At 46.2% G+C, this 24,974-nt stretch overlaps 1 protein-coding gene and 1 pseudogene across 2 annotated transcripts in view; one reads left to right on the top strand and one right to left on the bottom strand.

Annotated features, from left to right (window-relative positions):
- Positions 1-24,974, top strand: part of LOC124061603 (carbohydrate sulfotransferase 8-like) — a 41,185-nt gene that overhangs the window by 2,000 nt on the left and 14,211 nt on the right. The window contains exon 2 of one of the 2 annotated variants that reach the window (XM_046393621.1): positions 16,021-16,209. The exons of the other annotated variant lie outside the window; for it this stretch is intronic. Within the exon in view, the coding sequence (XP_046249577.1) occupies positions 16,089-16,209 (121 nt within the window). The 5' untranslated portion in view covers positions 16,021-16,088. The remainder of the gene's footprint in view (positions 1-16,020; positions 16,210-24,974) is intronic. 2 annotated transcript variants of the gene reach the window in all.
- LOC124061747 lies at positions 201-15,565 on the bottom strand (annotated as a pseudogene).

The following is a 24,974-nucleotide window of genomic DNA, read 5'->3' as shown; positions in this document are numbered from 1 at the left end:
GTGGGATCTAAAGCACTCAAGGAAGTACATCATTATATATACTTTAAGATAACACCGGTTGCTAGTCTCAACACCTTTACACTCAAGCGAGAGGGGAGGGGTGGTGTATCAGTGTCTTCGCCCATCGGTCAGAGTGACTTGAGATATGGTGTCCTTCTCCTACTATGCATGATACCTCTGTCTCCCTCAGAGTGTGCAGTACTGAGACAAACAACTAGTTCGACATGATTATAACATTATTAATTATACCATTAATAATATAGCATAAAACATATAGCATAAAACAGAATAAGGCATGTTAAACATTTTTTTTAATCCACAATTCCCCCTTTTGATCTCTATTAAGAGATCACTTACGAATGTCAAATTCAAACTCTCTGATGACCCTATCCTGTTTGTCCTCCCCATCAGAGTCCATCTTTGCAACAACGGCATCATGTGCCTTGGAACAGGGGCGCTACCCTTCTCTACTGTGGCTGTGATGAATCTAACAGTGAGAGCTCGAATACAGGGTACACAACAACATCCTCAAGTAACTAAAATTCCCACAAAAGTCGCAATAGAGACCATAAGTGACAAAATTAAACCACTGACCAAACATATTTGTCATCCACTCCTCCAGAGGTTACTATCTCTGTATCCTGTGGAGATTTGTATTATATCTAGGGGTTTTAGTGTGGTATAATCAATAGCTACAATGTCATTGGATGAGATGTCAGGGGTAGGTGTGGGTTTGTGGCTCTAAAGCAAATGTGGTGTTGTCAGTGGATTCACACAAGAGTAAAATTAAAGTTACAATCATCACGGCCAGCAGGCTGAGTCCTGCTAGCCATTTAGCATTACCATACATCACTTCTCTTTTCTTTACCCTGTCAATGGTTTGAAGTTGATTATGCAACAGTTTACACTTAAAATAGCACAGATACAATATTAAATGAATTATGACTCAATTCTAGCAGCCACGAGGCTGCACAACTTATCCTGTTTATAGTCTGGTATGACCGCACAGCGAGAGTTTTATTAGAGCAAGAGCGAAAGCCACACATACAATAAACCAACAAACAATGAAGAAAGATAACTGACAGTCGGACATCTTTACGTGCTATCTTAACTTCTTAAATTCTCAAATCTTACCGTTTCACCTTCGGATTTCATCCAACGTATATGTAATATAGAAAAGCCCAATTGGAAAGTTTATCTGCCACCCACAAGTGTTGGTAATATCCCTGAATGAGAAGATTTTAATCAACTCTGTTCTCTGTATGAGTGATACCACCTGCTTGGTCAATTTGTTTTGTTCTCTGATTGTTGTATTCATAGGTTTCAGAGGTGTCTGTTTTGGAGGTTGGTGGCTTGGCACGCCACATGCAGGAGAGGAGCGCTATTTCACCTCCTCCCGTGACGTCTTCTCTTCTGTTCTTCAGTGCCAGGGGTAGACTGCCCTGTCACCTAGTCAGCACACGGGGATTATTCTGCCCCTTTGTGTGTGTGACTCACGCCCGACCCAGCCGGGTCGGTGTTTGCTGCCTGGAGGTCCTGGTGGACCTCGAAGAGGGACCGCTGCGGTTCTTCCGCTGCTGCACACTGGCTCCAGTGGTACCAGGTGTCTCCTTTACCCTTCAGTCGGACTGCATGCGAGGTTCTCTCTACCACCTGAAACGGTCCAGTCCACCTTGGTTCCGACCACTTGCGTTTGATTACCCGCAACAGGACCCAATTCACCTCTGGCGACGAAGCCTCGTGCGCCCCCTCGTGTCGGTCCGTGACCTGTTTGGCAAAAGCTGAAACGAGAGCCTGCAGTTCTTTAAAATATGCTCTTGTGGTCAGGTTTTGTTTGTCTTCACCAATCCCAATCAATCTTGTCATGGGACCTGGAAAAGCTCTCCCTGTTTGTAGCTCATGAGGAGAGAATCCTGTGCTCTGGTTAATGGAGCTTCGAATGGACATGAGCGCCAGGGGTAAGGCATCTAGCCAGGTCAGGTTAGTCTGTGCACATATTTTTGCCAATTTGTGCTTAACTGTTTGATTCATCCTTTCAACCTTGCCCTGTGATTGCGGGTGGTAAACAGTGCCAAATGAATGTTTCAGCCCTAGCATTGCCTCCACCTGCTGGAGGTCTTGATTTTTGAAGTGAGTCCCATTGTCTGATCGAATTTTCTCTGGGAACCCATGTCGAGGAATGTAGTGATTAATCAGAAACTTAATCACTGACTTGTTATCCTCCCTTTTTGTTGGACACGCCTCCGGCCACCCTGTATACGCATCCACACACATCAACACATACCTGTACCCTCTCACTGTGGTTATCATATCTGTGTAATCTATGATAATTTCTTTCCCTGGTCGTACTTCGAGAGGATACTTACCCGGTTCGAGTCTGATGGTCGGTCTGGCATTGTACTTGGTGCAAAGTTCACATGTTCTTACCCAGTGTTTCGCCATATCTTTCAAGTGAGGATGCCACCAGTTCTCCAGGTTTTTCAGCATCTGTGCCACTCCCACGTGTCCTACTCCGTGTGCCTCCTCTAGCGCTGTTTTTCTCATACCTGGGGGTAGAATAAGACGTCCATCCGGACTCCTCCACAGTCCTCCCACCTCCGTAGCTCCTCTGGCTTTCCAGAACGTTTTCTCCTGTGGTGAGACCCCCTTTTGCAATCTTATAATGTCAGTTAGTTCTGGTTCAGTTCCATCTCTTCTTCTGAACACATTAGTTCTCGTTTAACCTGATACCCAACCGCCATCTTTGCTGCATGATCTGCTGCATTGTTCCCTCATTTCTGCCTCGTGTTTGATGGATTTGTTTATTGCAGTTATGTACATTAGCACTGTTTTTTCTCCCCCTTTTTTCTGGAACAGAATGCCATTAACAACTGCTTCTGTTTCAGAAACATCAAGGTAGAATGGCAACGTGTAGTCTGGTAAGGCCAATTCAGTAGCAGTAGCCAATTTTTGTTTCAGCGTTATAAATGCTACTTCCGCTGTGTGCGTCCACTCCAGAGGAGCGTTGAGATTACGCATCCCTTGATCTTTCACCAATGCGCGAAGTGGTTGAGTGAGACCTGTGTAGTTGGGTATGTAATTTCTGCTGTACCCCGTGAGCCCAAGAAATGAGAGCATGTCTTTTACCTTGACTGGTTTTGGGTGGTGTAAGATGGATGTTCTGTGGGATGGAGACATCCCTGCTCCTTTCTGGGAGATCACTCTGCCTAGGAAAGAAACCTGTTTCCTGGCTACCTGTAATTTGGCTTTACTTACCTTAAACCCTTTCCTTGCTAAGTGTTGCAGGACAGAGCTGGTCGCTGTGAGACAGGCAGTAGCTGTGGGTGCCGCCAGGAGGAGATCGTCTACATACTGAATAAGTGTGGTGTTGTCTGGCAGAATACAGTCACTTAGAGCTTGTTTGAGGACATGATTGAACAGCCCCGGTGACAATGTGAACCCTTGTGGCAGCCTGGTGTACCGCAGCTGTTGACCCTTATAGGTAAATGAAAAAATGTCACGGCACTCTTCCGCTAATGGGAGACAAAAGAATGCATTAGCCAGATCAATGCATGTAAACCATGATTGAGACGGATCCAAATTAGTCAGAGCCACATATGGATTAGGCACGGGCACCGTGGTAGTGGAAAGGATGTTATTAATGGCTCTGAGGTCGTGCACCATTCTGTATTTACCTGTCCCTTTCTTTTCTACTGGCAGGATAGGGGTGTTCCATGCAGAGTGTGAGGGTTCTAACACCCCTGCTCGTAATAACCCTTCAATTGTGTCCTGGATCCCTGCTTCTGCCTCAGGTTTTAGAGGATACTGTCTGATCCACAATGGCTGTTCTGTGTTTGTCCTGAATGTAATGGGATTGCAGTCTGTTAAACCCACGTCTGTGGGGCTCTGAGCCCATATGTAGTCTGGTAGGGTATCTATCATTTCTGCAGCTAGGTGATGGTCAGTTTTTTCCCGCCCATGATGCCTAGCTACCTGTGTATGTTCTAAGATAGCCATGTCGCATGCTGCGATATCAATGCGATATGTCTTAGCTGCGAGTGAGTAGTCAAGATGTGGGATTTGTGTGGGTATCCAATCAGTCTGGACCAGAGCACGTTTAACCACGCCTCCCAGTTCTTTTGCCTGATGTTTAGGATGTAATGCTAGTGAGACGTGAGGAACCGCCTCTTCTGACATCATATACCAATCTAGTTGATCTGCTGTGAGTGTGACTGCTGCTGCAACTCCCTCTGGTGCCACATATATGTTGGTGGAGTGTATTTGCCAACTTTTACCTTGTAGCTGTTCTTGGAACCCGTCTTGATACCACTCAGTTTGCAGTCTGTCATAGAAGAGGGTCACGTGGGCTGGGTCAGGAGGAGAGATGTAGGGCTCGAGCAGTGAGATCCAGGGTTTCCACTGCAGGTAGGCCGAGAGGATGCCGTTGTGCTCAGGCGTTTCAGGTTGCAACAGAGCCCAGTAGATGTTCGCATACTGCTCTTCCACAGACTGGAGGAGGTATTGCCCTGTGGTTCTCAGCTGGCAATGTCACTATGAGTCTGTCCAGGCTACACAGTGTGGACGCCCCCAGTTTGATTAGGAGATCTCTCCCCAATAGATTGACTTTATAGACAGCATCGGGTCTGCTGTCGTGGTCTCTCTGTGGTGTGTTCCCCACTCCTCCCAGTCATCCCAGTTCACCATGGGATACTGGATACTGTAGGTGCTGCTTGGTGATTGAGTGCCTGCGTCAGGCCTGGGCGTGGTGGATCGCCTCAACCTCGGCCCTTTGCGGTATACTGGAACAGTCTTTCACCCAGTGTCTTGGTTGGTTGCAGTAGTAGCACACGTTTCCTCCCGGCTGTCCCTTTGGCGGTCCGCCCCTTCCCCCACGTCCTCTCGTCCATTCTCCTCCCCACTGTGGCCAGCCCCCGGAGCCTCCTCCTCTGCCGTATGGTGGGTATCTCGGGCAGCTTTTTTTCTATTCAAGAGGGAACAGGAAACAAATCAGGAGTATCATTATTCTCAGCAGTGACCATTACCTTCACAGCTTCACTTTTTTCTATTCTCTTTTTGTCATTTACCTTCTTTGTCAGGCCTCGTTCAGTTGTAGCTTCAGTAATTGACCCTGAAGCTCTTTAATAGTGTCCTGCTCCTTTTGCTGTTCGTCTTGTGCTCAAGTGAGGTGATACACTAAATGTTTCTTTTTCTCTAACTTCCTCTGGAACACCCTCTAACACCGCCTGTCTGTACCATTCCCTTTGTACCCCTTTTGGCCCTGGGTGGACACCTGTGTGTTTGATCCACGTGTCCTTACATTTATCTAGAAACTCGCATGGGTGCTGTTCAGGCGCCCACTGTAATTTTGGAACCATTGGAATGTTGGGCAATGGATACTTCTCTCTCATTGCTTTGACTATGTCAGTGCTTACCCTAGTAAATGGTGTGTTATCAGTAGAGCGTCTCGTATTAGCCTCCTCCTAAATCTCCCTCAGGTCTGCTCCCGTCATGCATCCAGCTGCCACCGCTCTAAAGTCTTCAAGCGCCAGAGTCTGTCCTGCAGTAAGACTATCTAAGTTGTTTAACCACAATCCTCCGCCTTCTGCCACTGGGGCATTTTATCAACTATTGCTTGCACATCACCTAGTCCAAATGATTTGTATTTGACTCCCTAGCTGGTGGTGATTAAGGGGAAAATTATCGTAGTTGAGTGTGTGTGTTATTTCAAGGTCATAGGGTGTTTATGCTGCTCATGGGGCGCTTCATCCTCGCCTGGTAGGAGTGTGTGTATGGTGTGTACTATTCTATCGATGGCCTTGTCTTGGCAGTGCGCGATATTCTGACACTGCTGATTCGTTATCTGTCTGTTCTAGTGACTGTGTTGAGACTGAGGCTTTATCTAACACTCATTTGGCTGCAGAGGCGGTGGGTGTTGGGTATGGTATACTTACGAAAAGTTGTCCTTTCTCTATTTTCTCTGTTGGGTACCTTTCCTGAGGGGACTCACATGATGCAGTGGAGGAGCGTAGGGTGGGGGTCGGACCGGTGTGTTGGCCTCCTTCTTCTCGCTTTTCCGCTCTTCTTTCTTCTCTTTGATGATCGGCACCCTGTCACCAGACCGCCAACTCGGACCATTCTCTCCTCTCCTCCTCATATGCTTTCCCTTCCTTCCTCCATTTTCCTTCTCCTTTTCTTTCTCTTCAGTAACCCCTGTCCCTGCCAGTATTATATTTTCTAGTTGTGCTGACAGAGGTTTCCACCGACCCTCAGGTCCACAACCTCCGTCATCTAACTCCTTATTAAACTCACCCTCCATCCTTAAAAATGTTATACCAATCTATTAATTAATTAAGTAATTAATTAACCAATAGTTTATTAAAATCTAAATTCAGCAGTCAGCCGGTGTGTATGGGGTCCACCCGAGCCACAAGTCTTATTCAGTGAGCAGAGCAAAACAGCCAGTCAGTTTGTATGGAGTTCACCCGAGCAACTGACCCTTGTGACATAAACCGGCCACTTCCGTTGGCACCGTGAGGTTTCCGCGGCTCAGCCAGCTTCGTTGACACCGTGAGGTTTCCGCTGTCTGTTTTGAACAGTTTTGTCACGACACTGTTGTAATGCTCTGCACTTAAGACACCGCTGAATTCTATTATTTATCTATTTTATCCCCAATTACCCAGACATGTCACACATACACACAATATCACATTTATTCAATACTCACCAACTCTGGAACTTTTATCCTTTCAGCTTTTAAGGAGACGCCGCTCCTAGGGACTCTAACCCAATATTTGAAGAGACACCGCTCTTCTAACTCAGAATTCGGGGGTCCTCACCTCCCCGGGACTCTAACCCAGCTGCCTCCTGGGCTCCGTCCCCTCGTCAGAGGACGGTGGGGTCCGCCACGACCAAGGACAAGATCTACAATTGATCTTTTAACCTCTTTTTTCTTTTCTTTTTTTTTTTTTTGTTCCAGTTCCTTACTTTGTTTTTCACTCATTCACACTTTATTTTTTTATTTTTTTTTATCCTCTGAATTTTCAACAGACTCTGAATTTGGAAACTTCACACTTGCAGACACAGATTGCCTTCTTATTTGAGAGTATTCAATATGCAGAATTCGTTACAACAGGTTTCTGCTTTACCTTTGTTTTAGGTCGACCACAGCGCTGTGTCCTCGGTGTGCGGTTTGGTTTTAGGTCAGATCAAAAAAAAAACTCCTCACATCCCGGACGAGCCCCCAAATTGTTGAAGCCCACTTGCTTCCCCGAGTAGGTTGATGTGAGAGAGTTAAAACAGAGTCGTTGAATAGCCTTAAAACAGAGTTATTTATTTTAGAAACAAAGATCTTTGGAGATCCCACCTCAGAACACAAGTCTGCTTCAGCCAAACGCCAAGTGGGATCTAAAGCACTCAAGGAAGTACATCATTATATATACTTTAAGATAACACCGGTTGCTAGTCTCAACACCTTTACACTCAAGCGAGAGGGGAGGGGTGGTGTATCAGTGTCTTCGCCCATCGGTCAGAGTGACTTGAGATATGGTGTCCTTCTCCTACTATGCATGATACCTCTGTCTCCCTCAGAGTGTGCAGTACTGAGACAAACAACTAGTTCGACATGATTATAACATTATTAATTATACCATTAATAATATAGCATAAAACATATAGCATAAAACAGAATAAGGCATGTTAAACATTTTTTTTAATCCACACAGCAAAGAGCAGACTGGAGGTGCATTTAAGGACCAAACGTTTTGTTTTTCTTATCAGGGGGGATCTGAGGTGACGACTTCTATGAGAACTGGATCAGTTTGAGGCAAATCTGACTCAGTTACTCATGTTAAAGATGCACACACAGTGGAGAAACACGCACACACACGTCTGGTGTGATGACAGTATGCGTGCTGTCGTCTCCTGATGGAAGTGAACAGCTCTGATTCTGTCAGCTGTGAGCTCTGAGGTCATTCATCTGTCTTGAAGGGAAGCTTCATGATCACAGAAAGCTTCCAGCGCCTCATCAGGCACCACAGAAGAAGAACCCGGGTTTAACCTGAGGACGCGGCATCATGACAAACTCCTCTGAGTTTATAACTCAGAGAAACAACAGGGCTGTGAAAGCTCTGCTGGAGTCCAGAGTCGAGTGCTTAACTGCCATTTGTGTGTGACTTAATGTGTAATATGTATGGAGATTCTCAGTCGTCCAGGTCGTGGTCAAGGTAGAATCCGCTCCGTTAGGCAACTGGACGAGAAGTTTTCTGGAAGACGTTTCAGCTCTCATCCAAGAAGCTTCTTCAGTTCTAACTGATGGTGGGGAGTACTGGTACTGGTACTGGTACTGGTGACCCACTTACAAGGCCCTCTTAGGAATAATACCCAAAAGATTCACTTCTCACCTGCTCCCTCCAGGTTCACACATCGAAGAGGCTTGTGACCAAAACCACTCTGAGGGGGTGTCAACGACCCATCAGAACCCCCTCACGACCGTTAACACTTCCCCAGGTGACCCTAACGGCCCACATGAGGGACCTTTGTCACACCCACAGTATAAATATTCCAGTACTCCCTGCCATCAGTTAGTACTGAAGAAGAGAGGCGAAACTTCTTCCAGAAAACCTCTCGTCCAGTTGTCTAACGGAGCTATTGTACCTTTAATGTGTAATGTGTCCCAGTTAAAGCAGCTGTACCTGGCAGGTGAAAGGAAACCTGAAGGTGGTGTGTGCGTTTCCCTCGGTACTTAGTGAGCAGAAACACGTACACTTTTCTCTTTCAGAGAATATGAACCGTATCATTTAATGCAGCGGCAGCTCGTTTCTCCTGCACTCCCTCTGAACTGCTCAGCACTGAATCAGTATTAGGATTCAATTACCATAAGCACCTTTAACGTGAACATCGGGCCTGTCACAGAGGAAACCCTATCCCTCCACCCACACTAATGAGGAAAACCGCACTCCACCATCCTCTGCGCCATGTCAAATAATCTACAAAGGGCAGGTATTTATGACACATTAATAAAACATTAAAAAGACACCGCAGCTGGCAGAAAAGGATCTGAGCTCTGACATCGTGACTGTTCTCCCCCTGAGCGGCTGTCAGTGACCTTTGTGTGTGTGCGCTCCTGTTGCAGATGGATGTTTGTAATGACTTCCTCCCATCTCAAAGAAACAAGACTCCGGGGACCAACCCTGCCTCTCTTAGTGTGATGCTAATGGAGGCCGAGCTCCCACACGGAGCAGCTTGGCTCTGAAAGCCTCATCCTGCATCACGCCAATACGTTTGGCTTCGAAACTCACAACTTTGGCTACGTTGAGGCCTGATGTTAGCAAATACAGACATAATGCTGCGCTAAAACTGAGTGACATATCGTATGTGGTTCCTGTATGCACCTGTCCACGTCTCCTCACCCCCGTTTGTCTCCCGTCTCTCCCCCACACCACCTTTCCACTCTCCTCTTCCTCCTCTGCTTTACAAGAGTCAGAAACGATATCCTTAAAAAGACCCCATTAAGTCAAATATCATTACAAATAACATGACCTAATTATCGAGCAACGTCTGCTGAATAAATCCGAGATGCTCCGAGGGGAAAAACGGGCCGAAAGAACAAACGCTCAACAACAACAAAAAAACCCTGATGCCTCCAACAAATGTGCTGTGAAAACAGCTCCGAGTCATTTTTCTGCTCCACCTGTGAATCTGCTGTGGAGAAGTGATGATTCAGCGCTCGAGGGAACAAAACAAGGTGCTGCAGCGAGGAGCCTTTTCGGCGTGACGTGCAGGAAATACCAAAAGTCATCCAGCCGCTCTCGTACTGCACAAACAGGCCTGCTGCTGAACGAAGCCTCACCTGTGGGTGCAGCAGGTGACGGCGATCGTCCGCATCAGTTAATCTGCGCTCAATCGTTTCTGGTCGTGGAGAGATCGATCGCTTATTATGGTTTGACCAACAGAATGAAATCCAACCGAAATCTGTTCTTTAACGGTCTGTCATACAGTCTATTGATCTTTAAAATAATCAGATACTAGTAACAGTTAATTATTACCAGTTTCATAGCTGAACTTTGAAACCATAGAAGAAAAGCATCAGATCTTCAGTTTGTGTTGACGCATCTGATTTGCTAACGGCGGCTGTGAGCTGTGATTCTGTCCAGTAAATTGTAAAGCATTTCTGGAACAATAATCAAAGCGATGGCAGATCTTTGATGGCGTTGGCGGATCAGCTTTCAGCCCCGTCACATCTTCACCCCGTTGACCTTTAACCTGTCAGAGCGCGAGCCGGGCGGAGGACACTTTGATCAGATGGAGGCCGTGGAGCTGAGAGTCCCGCGGCGGTGGATTAACATGACAGATGGAGAACTCGCTCAGAGATCAATACGTGTCTGCAGCCTCGTCCGCCGTGTCGTCTGACAACCTGCAGACGGACGGCGAGCGAGGAACGGGAACAGCATGGCATCCATCACGCAGTAACACCACCTCCCCGAGTGCCTCATCAACACTCTGAAACAGGAAACGATCGGTCGTATTGAACCGCTTCAGACGTGTCGAGCTGCATCAACATTGTGACTGCAGCTCTCATAACACACCGAGTCAGCTGTGCTGAACCGGTCCGACCGCTCGCCGACAGAGACCAGCGGCCCGTCCGGTCACAGCTGGACCACAAGCTGAAGGTGTGAGGAGGAGGAGGAGCCAGTCATACTGTATTCTGTTCCACAGAGGACGAAGAGGAGGAGGCTGCTCAGACACACTCAGAGGAAAGAAGACAAACAGAGACTCATTCATCACGATGTGCAGCTGGCACACACACACACACACACACACACACACACACACACACACACACACACACACACACACACACACACACACACACACACACACACACACACACACACACACACACACAACAACAGTGATGTGACCCCTCAGACTTTACTGTTGTGGTTCACTCTCTTGTGTCTGCTGAAAACGTGGACTGACTGGCTGTTTGTTGGTGAAGTGCACCCTGGGAGTTGTAGTTGTAGCTTCTTGTGGCTTTAGAGCTGATACTTTCTCACACGGTTGTTCATCTTTTGTTTCCTGTGCATCACAGACGGTGAGCAGGAGGAACAGGAAGTGAAACAGCAGAGCAAAGTGTTCATTTGTCTGGAAGTTTTATTAGAAACGATGATTTACAATAACAGTAAATCAAAGTGACGTTCAGCTGCTCAGGACCGACAGACTGGACCTTAGTTCGCCTTGATGCCCGGCACACGACGTCATATTAATAAACAAAAACAGTTCTACAGTGTATGTTATCCCGTAAGATTATGGTCTCATCAGGGAATGAAAAGAGATTAATGTGTTTAGCTCACGTCCAAGAGGCTACAGGCCCTTTATTGTGGTGCAGGAGGTGATTTATCAACTCATCGGATTTACAGATTATATTCCTGATTATATATGCTACGTTTGTATCTCTGCCCTGTGCAATCATCCAGCAGGATTTACAGAATATTTCAGCTGAGGTGTGTAAAGATTAAAAAACCGAGTCTCTGAATTGATGAGAGCTCTATAACCAATAGAAAATGTCATAGCAATTTACCCCGAGGTCCATTTAGCAGCTGATCTGCAGCTTTGAACCATCACGTGATGTTCTTCAGCTGACGGAGTTTGTCATGAGGCTGTAGACATTCACTTTGTTTTTTCAGAGCACTTTAATGATAACAATAATAATAAAACCTACCAGGCATACGACTGACACATCGAGGTACCCGGCAGTGTGTCAGCGACGGCACAGAAGACAAAAGACTGTGACCAGTGCAAACCAGAATAACACCAGAATAGCCCTTTAATGTGTTTATTACACTCCATCTCATTATTGTTGGAATAAAGTAGCACAAAGTGAAAGCTAATTTAACAGCTGATGGCAATGAATTAATACCAACTCAAGTGGAAACTCAGTTAGCAGACTGAAGCCAGACGGCCCAAGTTGTTCTTTTAATTATTTCACTGCCATGAAATGAGCCTGTGGGCAAACTGAACCACACCACATTCACATAACATGTAAGCTGCAGAGCTCATCCATCCTTTCACCTTTAGCTTTCTGCTCAGGTCGCTCTAATCTCAGGGACACTTTTGTCTCTGAGCTCATGTTAATGTCTCACCCAGGATGCTGCTTTCCAGAAAGACAGAAAGACATCAGAACTGCTCTTGTCCTCCTGCTGAACTCTGAAGAATTAGTGCCAGATGAGTCCACGCTGCAGTCTGGATACACCTCACTGTCTTCGTTTAGACCAGCTCTTTATGCTACACAGCCAACTAAATGAAGCCGTTGAGCACCACAAAGTGTCTGACTGCAGCCTGGAGGCGGGAGACGCCGTGATTTTAGATCCACATCGATCCTGAAGGCGTCTGCCATCTGCCTTTCAGACGAATCGCAGAGATTGTCATATTTAATGTCCCTTTGTTGGAGCAAATGTGGAAATTCACAGCAGGGCTGCCACCTTTGAAAACACCTCAACATCTGCTGCATCCAGCGTCTTAAAGCTGAGGGTTTGCTGCTTTTCTTTGTCAGTTCTGACGGTAAACCAAGACTCTTTGGGTTTTCAACTGTTTTTCTGAACAGTGAAACTAATTTCATTTTTTGCAATTATTTGAAATTTTATAGACTACACTATTAATGAAGGAGGTTAAGGCAGATTAATCAGCTGTGACGCTCACATTGTAGTTTGTTGTAGTTGTACTGTAGGCAGTCCTGGTGTTGGTTCAGTCCCAGGAGGGAGTTTCAGCATGAGATAAAGATCCCAGAAGCATTAATAACAAGCAGCTAAACCAGCAGAGTCTGCTTCGGCCTGGTCTTTAATGTCACTAATCCTCTGTGGCCTCCAGTTACAGATGAACTCTTCATCACTAAATATTTAGCAGCATTAATCAGTATGAGTTTTCCATGACTCGAATGGAAACATCTGATTAGGCTCTGATAACCTCTGCATGCTGAGTGTAGCCGACACACAAAAGGCCTGTTCACCCTCAGCTCCACCCTCAGCTCCACCTCCACCTCCACCCTCAGAGGTCATTTAGAGATCACATAGTATTTAACAGCAGAGACTCGGAGAGAGAAAGGGCTGAGGAGCTGTGGGAGGTGTAAAGGACAGGTGCATGCAGGTGAAAGCTTGAGGATGTTATTTAAAACACGAGTAAACGTCCAGAAATCCGTGTAGAAACCACAGAACAAAGCTGCAGGGCGTGTGAGCCGCTTTGAGCCGATCAGATTTTGTTTGACTGGATTGTTTACCCCTTTTCTCCAAATGTTTGGAAAGCACAGTTTATTGGATATTTTTCATTAACATGAAGTCTCACTAGATGATACAAAAACAGCAGAAACCGATGAAAATAGCTGCAGATTACAGCTGAACTCGTTCCAGCAGAATCACTGCAGGTCTGAAACTGAAGACTTTGTTCTGTCTGAGCGAGTCTGAGGCGAAGCGGCTTCTGTTTGTGACAGCCGGAGCTCTTTTGCTGCAGAGACGAGCTTCTCTTCCCTCAGCTTCCATTAACATCCAGACTGGGCCTTCACACAGACACTCAGCTCAGCTTTGTGCTGCTCTGGGACTCTCACATGGATTTTCCTCTCAGTCTCAGTGAAGCGACGTCCTCTGCTATCACAGCTTGATTGGTTTAACAGGGATCCTCTTTTGTTGCTAGTGAAAACTGGTTGCGCGATAATAAAGTGGGACACAGATCCACACTCTGAGTTCCAGTCGGATGTGTCTCATGGAAAAGCTTCCTCTGATGCAGCATCAGAAGATTCCTGAGTGGAGGACGTTTGGGGGGAAAAGGTGGAAAACGTCACACACGTTTTCAGAAAGCAAGCTGTGGGAAGTGACAGCCTGTCACACTGTTGGCTGTTGGCTGTGCACATGCAGTTCAGTCTATCATCACATCACATTCTGTACTGAACTGATCAATGAGGTGGTGCTGGCTCTGCATCGATTAGGGATGTGACAATAGACTGACTCATCAGTGGAAACACCTCAGCTGTCGGGTCCTGACCCTCATTCATCTCAGTGAGGCCACAGTGTTGGTACAGGAGGATCATTTTAACATGCTCAGTTGTTTTCTGTGAAGCCCACAAATATTCAGCAAATATTCACAGTTGAAATGCTGAAGACGAAGAGAATTGTTGGAAATAAATTTTTGCAGTGGATCAACTCAGATTAATTCCTTCAGCTCAACATCGTGTGATTCTGCTGTTTGCTCTGTGCAGAGTGTTGGCGTCCAGCTGGACAAACTGGATCAGATTTCAGTCTCACCCTTTCACCAATGAAACAGCAAACACACACCAACACGGTTCCACCTGTTAAGACCAGTGAAGTGTCATCCATCAAAAAGAGATGAAGGGCATCAACTTGTCACCTGACTCCAAAGACCAAAGCAAGCGGGAAAGTTTCATCAGGTTTTATCGATGAGTTGATAAATCCAGTGGTTTGTGAACATCCTGCTCACCTTCAGCTCCCGCCTGCTTCCTTCAAACCACACAGGAACGTCAGCCACTGTGAGCTGATGGCATGTTGATGATGAGGGTGGTCTGCTGGACTCGAGTCCATCCAGGTTTGGTGTGGAGCCTCCTCAGCTCACTTGCGGCCATTTTCAGTTGTCACTTCCAAAAATATTTTGGTGTTGGCTTCTTTACTGTGACGGCAGGCCAGTCAGTGTTTTTATACTTAGCACAGCAGCTGTCGGGGGGGCAGAGAGTTCAACTCAACTGTCAAACACACACACACAAGCTGCACAGCGTTTACACACAGTGTTGAATGCGGTTATGTTACAGAACATTTCAGTGGTTTCCAGCATCTTGGGTGTGGATATTTACTGCACTTCTCAGTGCAAGTAAATCGAATGTTTTTGGGTTTTGAACTGAACTCGGTTGGCTGGAGGTTGGCTGGAAGTTGGCTGGAAGTTGGCTGGAGGTTGGCTGGGAGTTGGCAGGCGGTTGGCTGCAGGCTGGCTGGAGGTTGGCTGGAAGTTGGCTGGAGGTTGGCTGGGAGTTGGCTGGAAGTTGGCTGGAGGCGTGAGCCCTCTGGAGGTCAGGCTAGTGGGTAAGCCTGCAGAGGTCAACACATCAGTTTAATGTGATGATATTTTAGTGATATGTTCATCACTTGTTCCTGCTGGAAACAGAAACATCAGTCAATGTCAGCGGTAGCTTTACCTCAAACTTTCCTTTTTTAAAAAACAATTCAGAAAAAATTTTGCATTTTATGCATTTTATTTCAGTTACTCTAAATTCTTACAGCCCTTCTGAGCCTAAAGTCATTTAGATGTCTGATCTCCTTAAATTAGACATTTATTCCCTAACGGCTGCACTGTGTGCTGCTTTACGCTGCACTGCTTCATGTGTCTTCACTTTCTAATGAGTGTGTTCACCCAGCTGAGGTCAGAACAAAGCAGGAGAGCATCAGTCCTGCGAGCTGCTGCTTCACGATTAATATCAGCCCATCTGTGTGTGTGTGTGTGTGTGTGTACCTGTGTAGCCGCTGTAGAGTCCCACCTGCTGAGGGAAGCTGTTTGACTGCACTCCTGAGAAACAGATGTTCCTGCACAGCCTCATGGGAGAACGAAGTGTGCAGTCAGCAGGAAGCTCAATGAGATTCTTTAACAATAAACACACACACAGTATGTAACACAGGGTTGTGTTCAGAGACCGTCGGTCATTTTAGCATCTGTTTACGCCACAGTGACCGTGCTCTCTGCTGGTCGGAGGGTTTGCCAGGAGCATTGACTGTATATAAAGATGGACGACATAAGAGCCCCCCAAGAGCGAAGCCAAAACATCTGGACCCCCTGGTGGCTGGCTGCAGTACAGCTCATAAGCCCCTCCCCCTCCATTTAGCAGATGGGACATGAGCCAAAATAAAAAGTCAAAGTACACATCATATAACTTTTTCCCAGAGATTGTTGTTTTTGGTCGTTCTTATCATGCTGATGTTTGTTCAAGGATTGGTGTTTCATATGTTAAGATCTGTTTGTAGCAGATCTAATCCTGATATCTCTTCACCTCCTCAGGCTGTGCGATCGTGGCTGATCCGGGATCAGTCTGATGGACTTTAGGCTGTCTCTGTGAGCCTGTGGTCATGAAGCTGCTCTGCTCTTTCTACCGCTCGCTGTGGTTCCTCGTGCTCCTGGGAGTCGGATCCCTGCTGCTGCTGGCCCACCTGCAGGACCTCAGCGACACGGTCCAGCATCAGACCTCAGGTCAGTGCCGTCCGTTGCTGAGCTCGGCTGGCTGCTCCCGGGCAGGAGCTGATCACTGATCAGTGGAGCTTAAACTAATACAGCAAACTTGTCATGCTTAAATCAAGTTTTTAATGTAATTAATTTAGTTTTTAAGCAATTCCCAATTATTCACATCCGGCAACTTTCAATACTGTCATGAGCTGGTTTGTTATACGATCAGTGACATCACGAGTAATTTAGTTTGCACAGGCACACTTGTGGTAACTTTCTCCGACTAACAGGACCGCGTTTGCACATGTGCAGAACGGACTGGGCAGCCGCTTTGGATCTGACCGCTGCCAGAGTCCAAAAAGCAGAACACGAGTTAAGCTAAGCTGGTGGTAGAGTTAGCGGTTAGTGTTGGCGTCAGACCCAGCCTGAAGGCATATAAAAGAGAAGAGTGTGGATGAGTTAATGAACGAGACTTCACAGATGAGTAGAAACCTTCTCCTCAGTCGTAGTTCAGAGAAGCTGGAGTGCAGGATGCGATTGTTGTGTTGCGAACGCGGCGGGTGTTCAAGAAGCTTAACAGCTGTTCTTAACGTGTTCCCATTAAAACAACAAGCCAAACCGAGACCCAAACATTTAGCAGCTCGGAGGGAAGTGAAACCCCTCAGTTTACTGACACGCTGTGTCAAACTCATTAGACTCCACACAGCACAAACATCCATCACCCTCCAAGCGAGACATCTCCAAGTGTGACTGAACTGATAATTAATACCAATATGTATCAATCGCTACCAAGGATCAGAGGACATGACGGGGATGTTTGTTCTTAGCTCATTTGTTTAAATAACCGATGACGGAGTTTCCTCCCTGACTCTATCAGCTTTCCTGTCTTTGATTGATAAGAAAGAGAAATGTGTGCTCCTTCAAAGGTAAGTTTTCATATGTGGTGGATCCTGTTTGTTACGTTCAGAGAAACGTAACATGATCAATAGTGGTTTTGCTGTTTGGTTTTCTGTGTTATTAACCTGCAAAATGAGTTTTAGTTTTTCTTTGCTTCTGTTGAAATGAGAAATTGGACCTGCATGAAAAACAATCAAAGCAGCATCCAGTTTGTTTTCTCTGTGCGGCAACATAACAGTGAAGCATCTGCTCATTTTTCCATTTTAACACCCACAACAACAGAGTCATTATTTCATCAGCACATGGTTCACTTTGTCTTCTCGCAGTGAAAAATCACTCCGGTACATTCGGCTTCGTGGTGCTGACCGTGAACGCATCATTCAGGAGGAGTCAAGCAGTTGGAGAGTTTCTTCTGAATATATGAGCATGTGTTTGGCAGCAGGTGTGCACAGATCAATACGTTACTCGGTCTGTGGACCCACACTGACTCAGACCTCATTGAGGTGTGCATTCCTGAAGATGCAGAGTCACTGTGGAGCAGAGAGGTCAGATGAAGCACTGAACAGGCAGGCTGTAATCTCCACGGGGAGGTGGAGTTCTGCTTGTCCCCCTCACTTTGAGTTTCATGTTGACTTTCACCCTCACGTGCGTCTGAACGTTGTCCTCTGACTGTCCTGTCGACACAGTCCAGATGTCAGAAGATGAAAACTCAATACACTGAACAAGCACCAGCTGCTCTTTTGTGGCTCTCAGGATGCACTCAGGCTCTCCTGGCGTATTGATTGACGCTGCTGAAAGGGAATACCTGCAGACACGACTCAGGGCTGAGAACATTTTCAGTTTTCATAGTGAGCAATTTTCTCCTAAAAGACTCTCGAGGTGAACTTGTGAATTTAATTAAAGAGTTTGGTCTAGACCTGCTCTAATTGGAAAGTGTCATGAGATAACTTTTGATGTGAATTGGCGCCACATAAATAAACTAAACTGAACTCGTCCTGTCAGTCAGTCGAGCTCCGAGCTCCTCTCAGTTAACACGTCACAAACATCATCTGCTGTCTCCAGGAAAACGAGAGGTAGAACATTAGACATACAGACGTTTACATGACACTTCTGTTCATTCATAGCATTCTAACGTGAGCACTGTTAGACATCTGCAGTAATCCAATAATCCATGCAGTCTGTGTGTTTGTTATTGTTCCCTGAACAGCAGGCTCAGGGTTTCAAACATGCACGGCTGCTGAACAGCTTGACAGCTTTTGATCCAGCAGCCGCTCGGTGGCTCAGTGCGCTCATGTGTTATCTGTCATCACACTCGAGCCCTGAAGTGCACTCACCCCTCCAGGGTCAGGAAAATGTCAGAAAACACTGACAGAACATCACCTTCAGAGCCGAGCTGCACAGTCCGTCAGTAAACGACGGCTGCAGACGAGGTGGAGGCTGCAGTTTTTCATTGTGAGGAAACGTGACTCTGAAAGGCTCCCAGTTTCATTCACCACCGACAGATCAAATCACATGTTGGACCTTTATTTACGTTCGGGTTCTCGAGTCTCTCAGAAGCAGAGGAACAGTGAGGGGAAGGCATTCGTGTGGGGGAAAACGACGAGGCCTGATCATCAGGATATTTGGACAAACTAACAGCTCATATTTACTGAGTTTATGCCATTTTGAAATATTCAGAGTTGTTTATTTGGCACTAAACCATTGATAAGGCTCACTTAATTGTTTTGTTTTTGCTTTGTTTCCTCGTTTCATCCAAACAGTCTGCTCTTCTGTCGATATCCTGGAGCCTCTCAGACTATTTAAAGCTCGTTTGCTGGGCATTTGAATTGCAGCAGGACATAATTCCCGTCTGTTTGGGGTTTTTTTGTGCCGTTCTAACGATTGATTCTTTTGTAAATATATTAGATATCACATTGATTAAAATATGATGTTCCCTCTCAGCTGGCCTCCTCGTCGTCTCCTCTGTCATGGATCTGACGCCCGTCCACTCTTTCCTGGTTCATAGATGATCAGATATCACTAAAACCTGACTGATTATTGAGCCATTGATCCATGGAGTGGAAGAAAGGCCCAGTCTGATTATAGATGCCTGTAATCATTTACAGGCTGTTTTCAGATGATTGTTCTTAATTAAATCAATGGCTCTCAGTTGAAGCTGTGAAACTGAAGCCCACTCGTCTTCTGTTCTGTCTAATAATCTAATAACACTGAAATGGTTTCTAACTCTGAGAACATCAGTTATTCCCCAAGAAACTGGAACCAGAACGCTCTGATATTTAGACCCCGTCCTCCCCAACCTCTCAACACTTCTTATCTGACCTGGCCATGTTTTCCTGTTGTTTACCCCCATCTGCCAAAAACCCGTCCTGTCGTCTTCCTCTGAACTTTACAGAGTCTTTTGTTTATATCACAGTTTGTCCTGTTACTGTGAACACCAGGAAAGCAGCAGGGCCTGACGTCACCAGCGGTCGAGTCCTCAAAGCCTGCGCTGAACAGCTCACACCGATGTTTACAACGATATTCAACTCTCAGTGTGTGATTCCCACCTGCTTTAAGAAGTCTGTTGTGGTTCCCGTCCCAAAGACAGCCCAGCCCAGTAACCCCAGTGACTATCGCCCCATAGCCCTCACATCTGTGGAGATGAAACGTTTTGAGAAGCTGGTCAAAACATTCATCACCTCCTCTCTGCCCCCCACCCTGGATCCCCTACAGTTTGCATACCACCCAGACAGATCCACAGACGACGCCATAACCTTCCTGCTGCACAAGACACTTTCCCACGTAGACACTAGGATGGGGAACTATGTGAGAGTGCTGTTTGTGGACTACAGTTCAGCATTCAATACCATAGTCCCCTCCAGACTGGTAACCAAGCTGTGTGATCTTGGACTGAACTCCTCCCTGTGCAGGTGGATCCACAGCTTCCTTACTGGCAGACAACAGGTGGTACGCGTGGGCCCCCATAGCTCATCCCCCCTCACCCTCAACACTGGATCTCCCCAAGGCTGCGTGCTGAGTCCCCTGCTATACTCTCTGTACACACATGACTGTGTGTCCACATCAGACAGCAACACCATCATAAAGTTTGCTGACGACACAGCCATCGTGGGGTTAATCTCCCACAACAAGGAGGAGGCCTACAGGAAGGAGGTCATCCACCTGGAGAGCTGGTGCCAGGAGAATAACCTCCTGCTGAACGTCAGCAAAACTAAGGAGCTGATTGTGGACTACAGGAAGAAGCAGCAGAAGGACATCCGTCCACTCTGCATCGGCGGGTCTGAGGTGGAGAGGGTGGACAGTTTTAAATACCTCGGTGTGACCATCACACGGGACCTGTCCTGGTCACTGCACTTTAACAGGACTGTGAAGAAGGCCAGGCAGCGTCTCTTCCACCTCAGACACCTCAGAGACTTCAGGCTCCCCCTCAAGGTGCTCAGGAACTTCTTTTAACCTGCACCACTGAGAGCATCTTGAGCATCACCACATGGATGGGCAGCTGCACAAAGCAGGACCTCTTGGTCCTCAGGAGACTCAGCTGAGCGGACAATCAGAACAACTCTACCCGACCTGTAGGACATTTACACCAAACGATGCAGGGCTGAGAAGATCCTCAGGCAGCCCCATATATTGATATAAAGTGTAGTTCCTTTGATGCTTTAACTGCATGAAGCTGAAAGTACTTGTGTACTTTTACTTTTTAACCCCACAGGAAGCCTCTGTTTGCATTTTATTTCAGGTTCAAATGAAACTATCCTAAATGAAAGTGTCCTTATCGCCGTTGCCCCAGAGAACATGCATGTAAATAATGTAGAAACAGCAGCGTTTGTTTGAAGGCAGGCAGCAGAGCAGCAGCAGGCGCGACGAGTCTGAAGGAAAGCACATTAAATTATCTGCACGCTCCCTCCCTGTGCTGCAGATTCAATTTCCTCCCTTAAGTGACTTAATGTAATTTGAAAGTTTGGCTGTGGGAGTGTGACAAGTGTGATGCTCGGCCTATTTCAGTCCAAACAGAAACGTGTCACCGCACGCCTCAGCCTCGTTCCAGCGGTGCTCTTTAATTAATGTTCTCTGGGGGGGTCGAATGACGAGCGGCACAAAGAGCTGCTCGGGAGCTGCTGTGACATTGACCCCTCGTTTCGCCTCAGAGGTGGACAAAGGAAAACCAAATCTCAGGTGTGTTGAAGTGACGCTCGTCCGACTCTGCTGGTTTGTTTCAGTTAAAAACACAGGAGAACTGTGAGGATCGCAGCATCAGCCAATCAGCACTTCCTGTTTCCCACTGATCTAAATCTCGAATTTCTCCTCACATCTGCGTGTCCGTGTTGACCGACACTCGCGTTCAGCTCGTCTAACAGCTGGTCGGCGGATCGACTGAGCAGACAAGCTGACTTTCTTTGTTTAAAGCAGCAATTAAGCAGCAGTGCCTCAAACATTTAGCAAACACTGACGAAGGCTGCGAATGTGCTTTCCTGGAAAACTTTACGGACAAACTGTCTGAAGAGCAGTCAGGAGAATAACGTTCCTGGACTGTGACGCCTGCAGATGACAAGCCGGCGTCTCTCTGTAGTCGTGTTGTGTCTCTGTGATGGTTTTGAAGGTCCAGTCAACACAGACGCATTCACAGAACTTAAAAGCAGTTCAGACATCAGCTCGTCCTGTCCAGATGTCTTCACCGTGTGAAATATGTGGCCTCTGCAGCGTCTCCACGAAGACGAAGGCTGATGGAAAGGCTGATGGAGTTTCTTCATCCAAAAAACATTTCTGGCACTTCACAGCAAACAGCTGCAGCATTCTGCTAAATAACTGAAGAAGCTGGGGACTTGTTTTAAAATGATAAAAAAAAAATTTAATTATTAAGAAAAACAAACATAAAATGGCTCCATGTAGTTGGTCAGTTGGTCTCATTTTTTAAAGCTGAAATCTGCACTGCAGCTTTGAAGCTAAAAGCGTTAGCGCGCCTCGTCTGAAGTGCACGAGAAATCCAGAGACTTCCTGCAGATGAGGAAACAATCCTGCTAACTTCAGTTTCATTCTGTACCAGCAGGGCTGAGGAGGAGCACGCGCACACACACACACACACACACACACACACGCAGTGGGCTGAGTCAGCACTGATCCAAGGTCAGCTCTCCTTTGGATCAGGACCTTATGAGGGTTTCAGTCCTCCTTCCAGCAGCTTGTTCATTTCATCAGCATCATCTGCATGAGGTCATGTCCTGTGCTGATGTGATGGACAGAAAGAGGCTGCGTGCGGCCGAGACGTGTGCAAACGTATGATAATGGTCTCATTATGGGGACATTTAGAGGATTGGAGACCTCGTCCTCGTCCTGCAGCCTGTGATCATGATGTCACGTCCAGCCGGCTTTGTGATCAGCCAGCCCTCTGCCGGCTGATCACAGCATCATCTTTGTGTGAAGACGCCCACAGACACAGAGGGAAACAGAAGAGCCTCGATGTCTGCGGGTCGGTTCAGGCCTCGTTGGGGTGACTCCCACCTCGTCCACTGAGCTGTGGACAAAAGCTGTCAGTGTGTGAGCTCAGACAGAAAACAGAGCTGATGGTCAGTCTGCACAACATCCTTAACATCACTGAGGGATGTTGACCCCTGATGAATCATTTAAGTCGAGCAGTCTGAGCACAGCTCCTCGTTGGAACTTCTTCTGTTTGGGTTTTAGGCTGATAGTTGGACATTTAAAGACATCAGCTTCAAGTCTGAGACAGTCACACTTTACAGTTTCCTGACATTTCACAGATAAAACAACCGAGACAATCATCGTCAGACTAACTGCTAACTGCAGCCCAGTTCTGAGCTTTCTTATTGAGTTTTGATCGTTTCAACTGATACAACATGTTAGAAGTGATACTGGAGTTTGATTTATTGTTTCATCTTTTGTCTGGAATGATTTAATCACAAGCTGCCGTCGGATGTTAGTATTGAGACTACAAGTAATGATTAGTTTCACATTGATTAATTGTTGTTATTATTTATTATTTAATCTATAAAAGTATCCATGCTGGTTTTCTCTTGAATCCGACCCAAAGGAAGAGAAGAAACTGAAAATTTTTAACTTCTTCTTTTTGGCCAAAGAAGAACCTGAATGCAGCGCACGACTTTTGCTCCAGAAACCTCCCTTATCTCGTGTAGAAACAAAGAACAACTGCTGTAGCTTTTTACAGTGAGATTTTCTCTTGTACAACAGTGATTTATAATCCTGCAGTCCTCCTCCGCAGAAGGAATCCATCAGAGACGGGAGAGCAGCAGGAAAACACAGCAACAACAATGACTACAGACAACACAAACAGACGGGGACGACTGTAACACACTACAACAGAGTAAACGCGCTTCGTTGTCCAGATGAATGGATATAAATTTTCTGTCAGGATGAAGCAGCAGCACATTAAGAAGCTAAATACATTAACGACTGTGTTTCCAGCTGGAGCAGAATCTTAAACAACTTGCCCTGATGTACTCAGATGCTTCCAGTCCCACTTCCTGTTCGTGGATGGACATCAATAAAAGATGCTTTACTGCAAATGCATCTGCTGCAGACCGACTCGACGTTGCAGGTCTCAGATAAAAAGCAGATCTCAGATCATTTTCTCTCGGCTCACTGAGCAGCACACGGACTGGAAAGATCCAAATTTGTTATTCCTCTTTGTCTTTGGAGGATTATTTCGAAATGATGCTTTTTAACCATAGACAGGATAAATAGTGGGCAGGGCAGTGAAGCCTTAAAACTGCATTCTTTCTAATACCCAGCAGGGGGCGACTAAACTGGTTTCAAACAGAGGTCTGATTATATGTGAGCTTATGAGAAAATTAACAGTGACCTCAGTAAACAGTTTGGTGATGTGTTTATGGTCTCAGTTGGTGGTTTCAAGTCTTCTTCAGCACAGCATGATGTTGTAAATTCTGGAGCAGACCATAAAGCAGGGGGTGCTTTAGGACGGGGCTACCATGATGTGTTCTCCAGTTCTCAGTCAGATCCAATCAGAACATGCTCCTCTGCTCCGCCCTCCTGTACAAATATGGTCACTTCTGACTCCATAAAACAAGATGGCAACTGCAATATAAAGTAGACCACCACTTATGGCTGTTGGTTGCTTTAAATCCACGACGCTCTTTTAATGACTCATCTTTCATCCAGGTGGATGTTATTTTGGCTCCAACGCTTCAGAGCAGAGTCCCACCTGAAGCTTCCTCTGCAGCAGAGCCTCAGCACGACGCAGCACAATATTTCACTAACAGGACTTAATGGAGCTATAAAACAGAGATGTGACATGATGTGCTGTGACTCGTGATGATATAGAAAATAAAAAGGCAAATATGACGCTCCTGTGGTTTTTTTCTGCAGACCCAGTTTAGGTTCAGTCAACGCAAATCTTCTCGTTAGCTGAAGAGGTCAATGAACTCTGATCATCCAGCGTGTTATTCGTGGAGTCGTCCTCTGACAAGCCTCACATGAGCTTTTTGTCCCTCTGCTCGATGACGAGTCCTCTGTGGGGACTCGCTTAGTCACATGTTTGACTGTGTGATCAAATAAACAACAACAAAAATAATGAGAGCGGTCACATACTTCCACTCGTTCTCAGTTTCTCTGAAGAATAAAGAATTTGGATTGCAGGGAGTTGAGCTGCAACAGCTGCTCAGCCTGGATATTTGATCATTTAATTCATTTAAGAAGCAAAAGCACCAAAAATCTGCTGTCTCCAGCTTCTCAGAAGAAACGTGAATATTAAAACATTATGATGTGTTATTTAGTTAACTTGAACGATATTTAGCACCCTGATTTAGACTGAGTCCATATAAACAAGTGAGGACTCCTCACACTGCAGACATGTCCTCACTCCAGTGAAGTCACAGTTTAAAGCTGAACGAGGTCCTGACAGAGAT

Source organism: Scatophagus argus, chromosome 7 (assembly GCF_020382885.2).
Source record: "Scatophagus argus isolate fScaArg1 chromosome 7, fScaArg1.pri, whole genome shotgun sequence".
NCBI lineage: Eukaryota > Metazoa > Chordata > Actinopteri > Scatophagidae > Scatophagus > Scatophagus argus.
The sequence above is the reverse complement of the archived record's forward strand: the minus strand, read 5'-3'. Positions and strand labels throughout refer to the sequence as shown.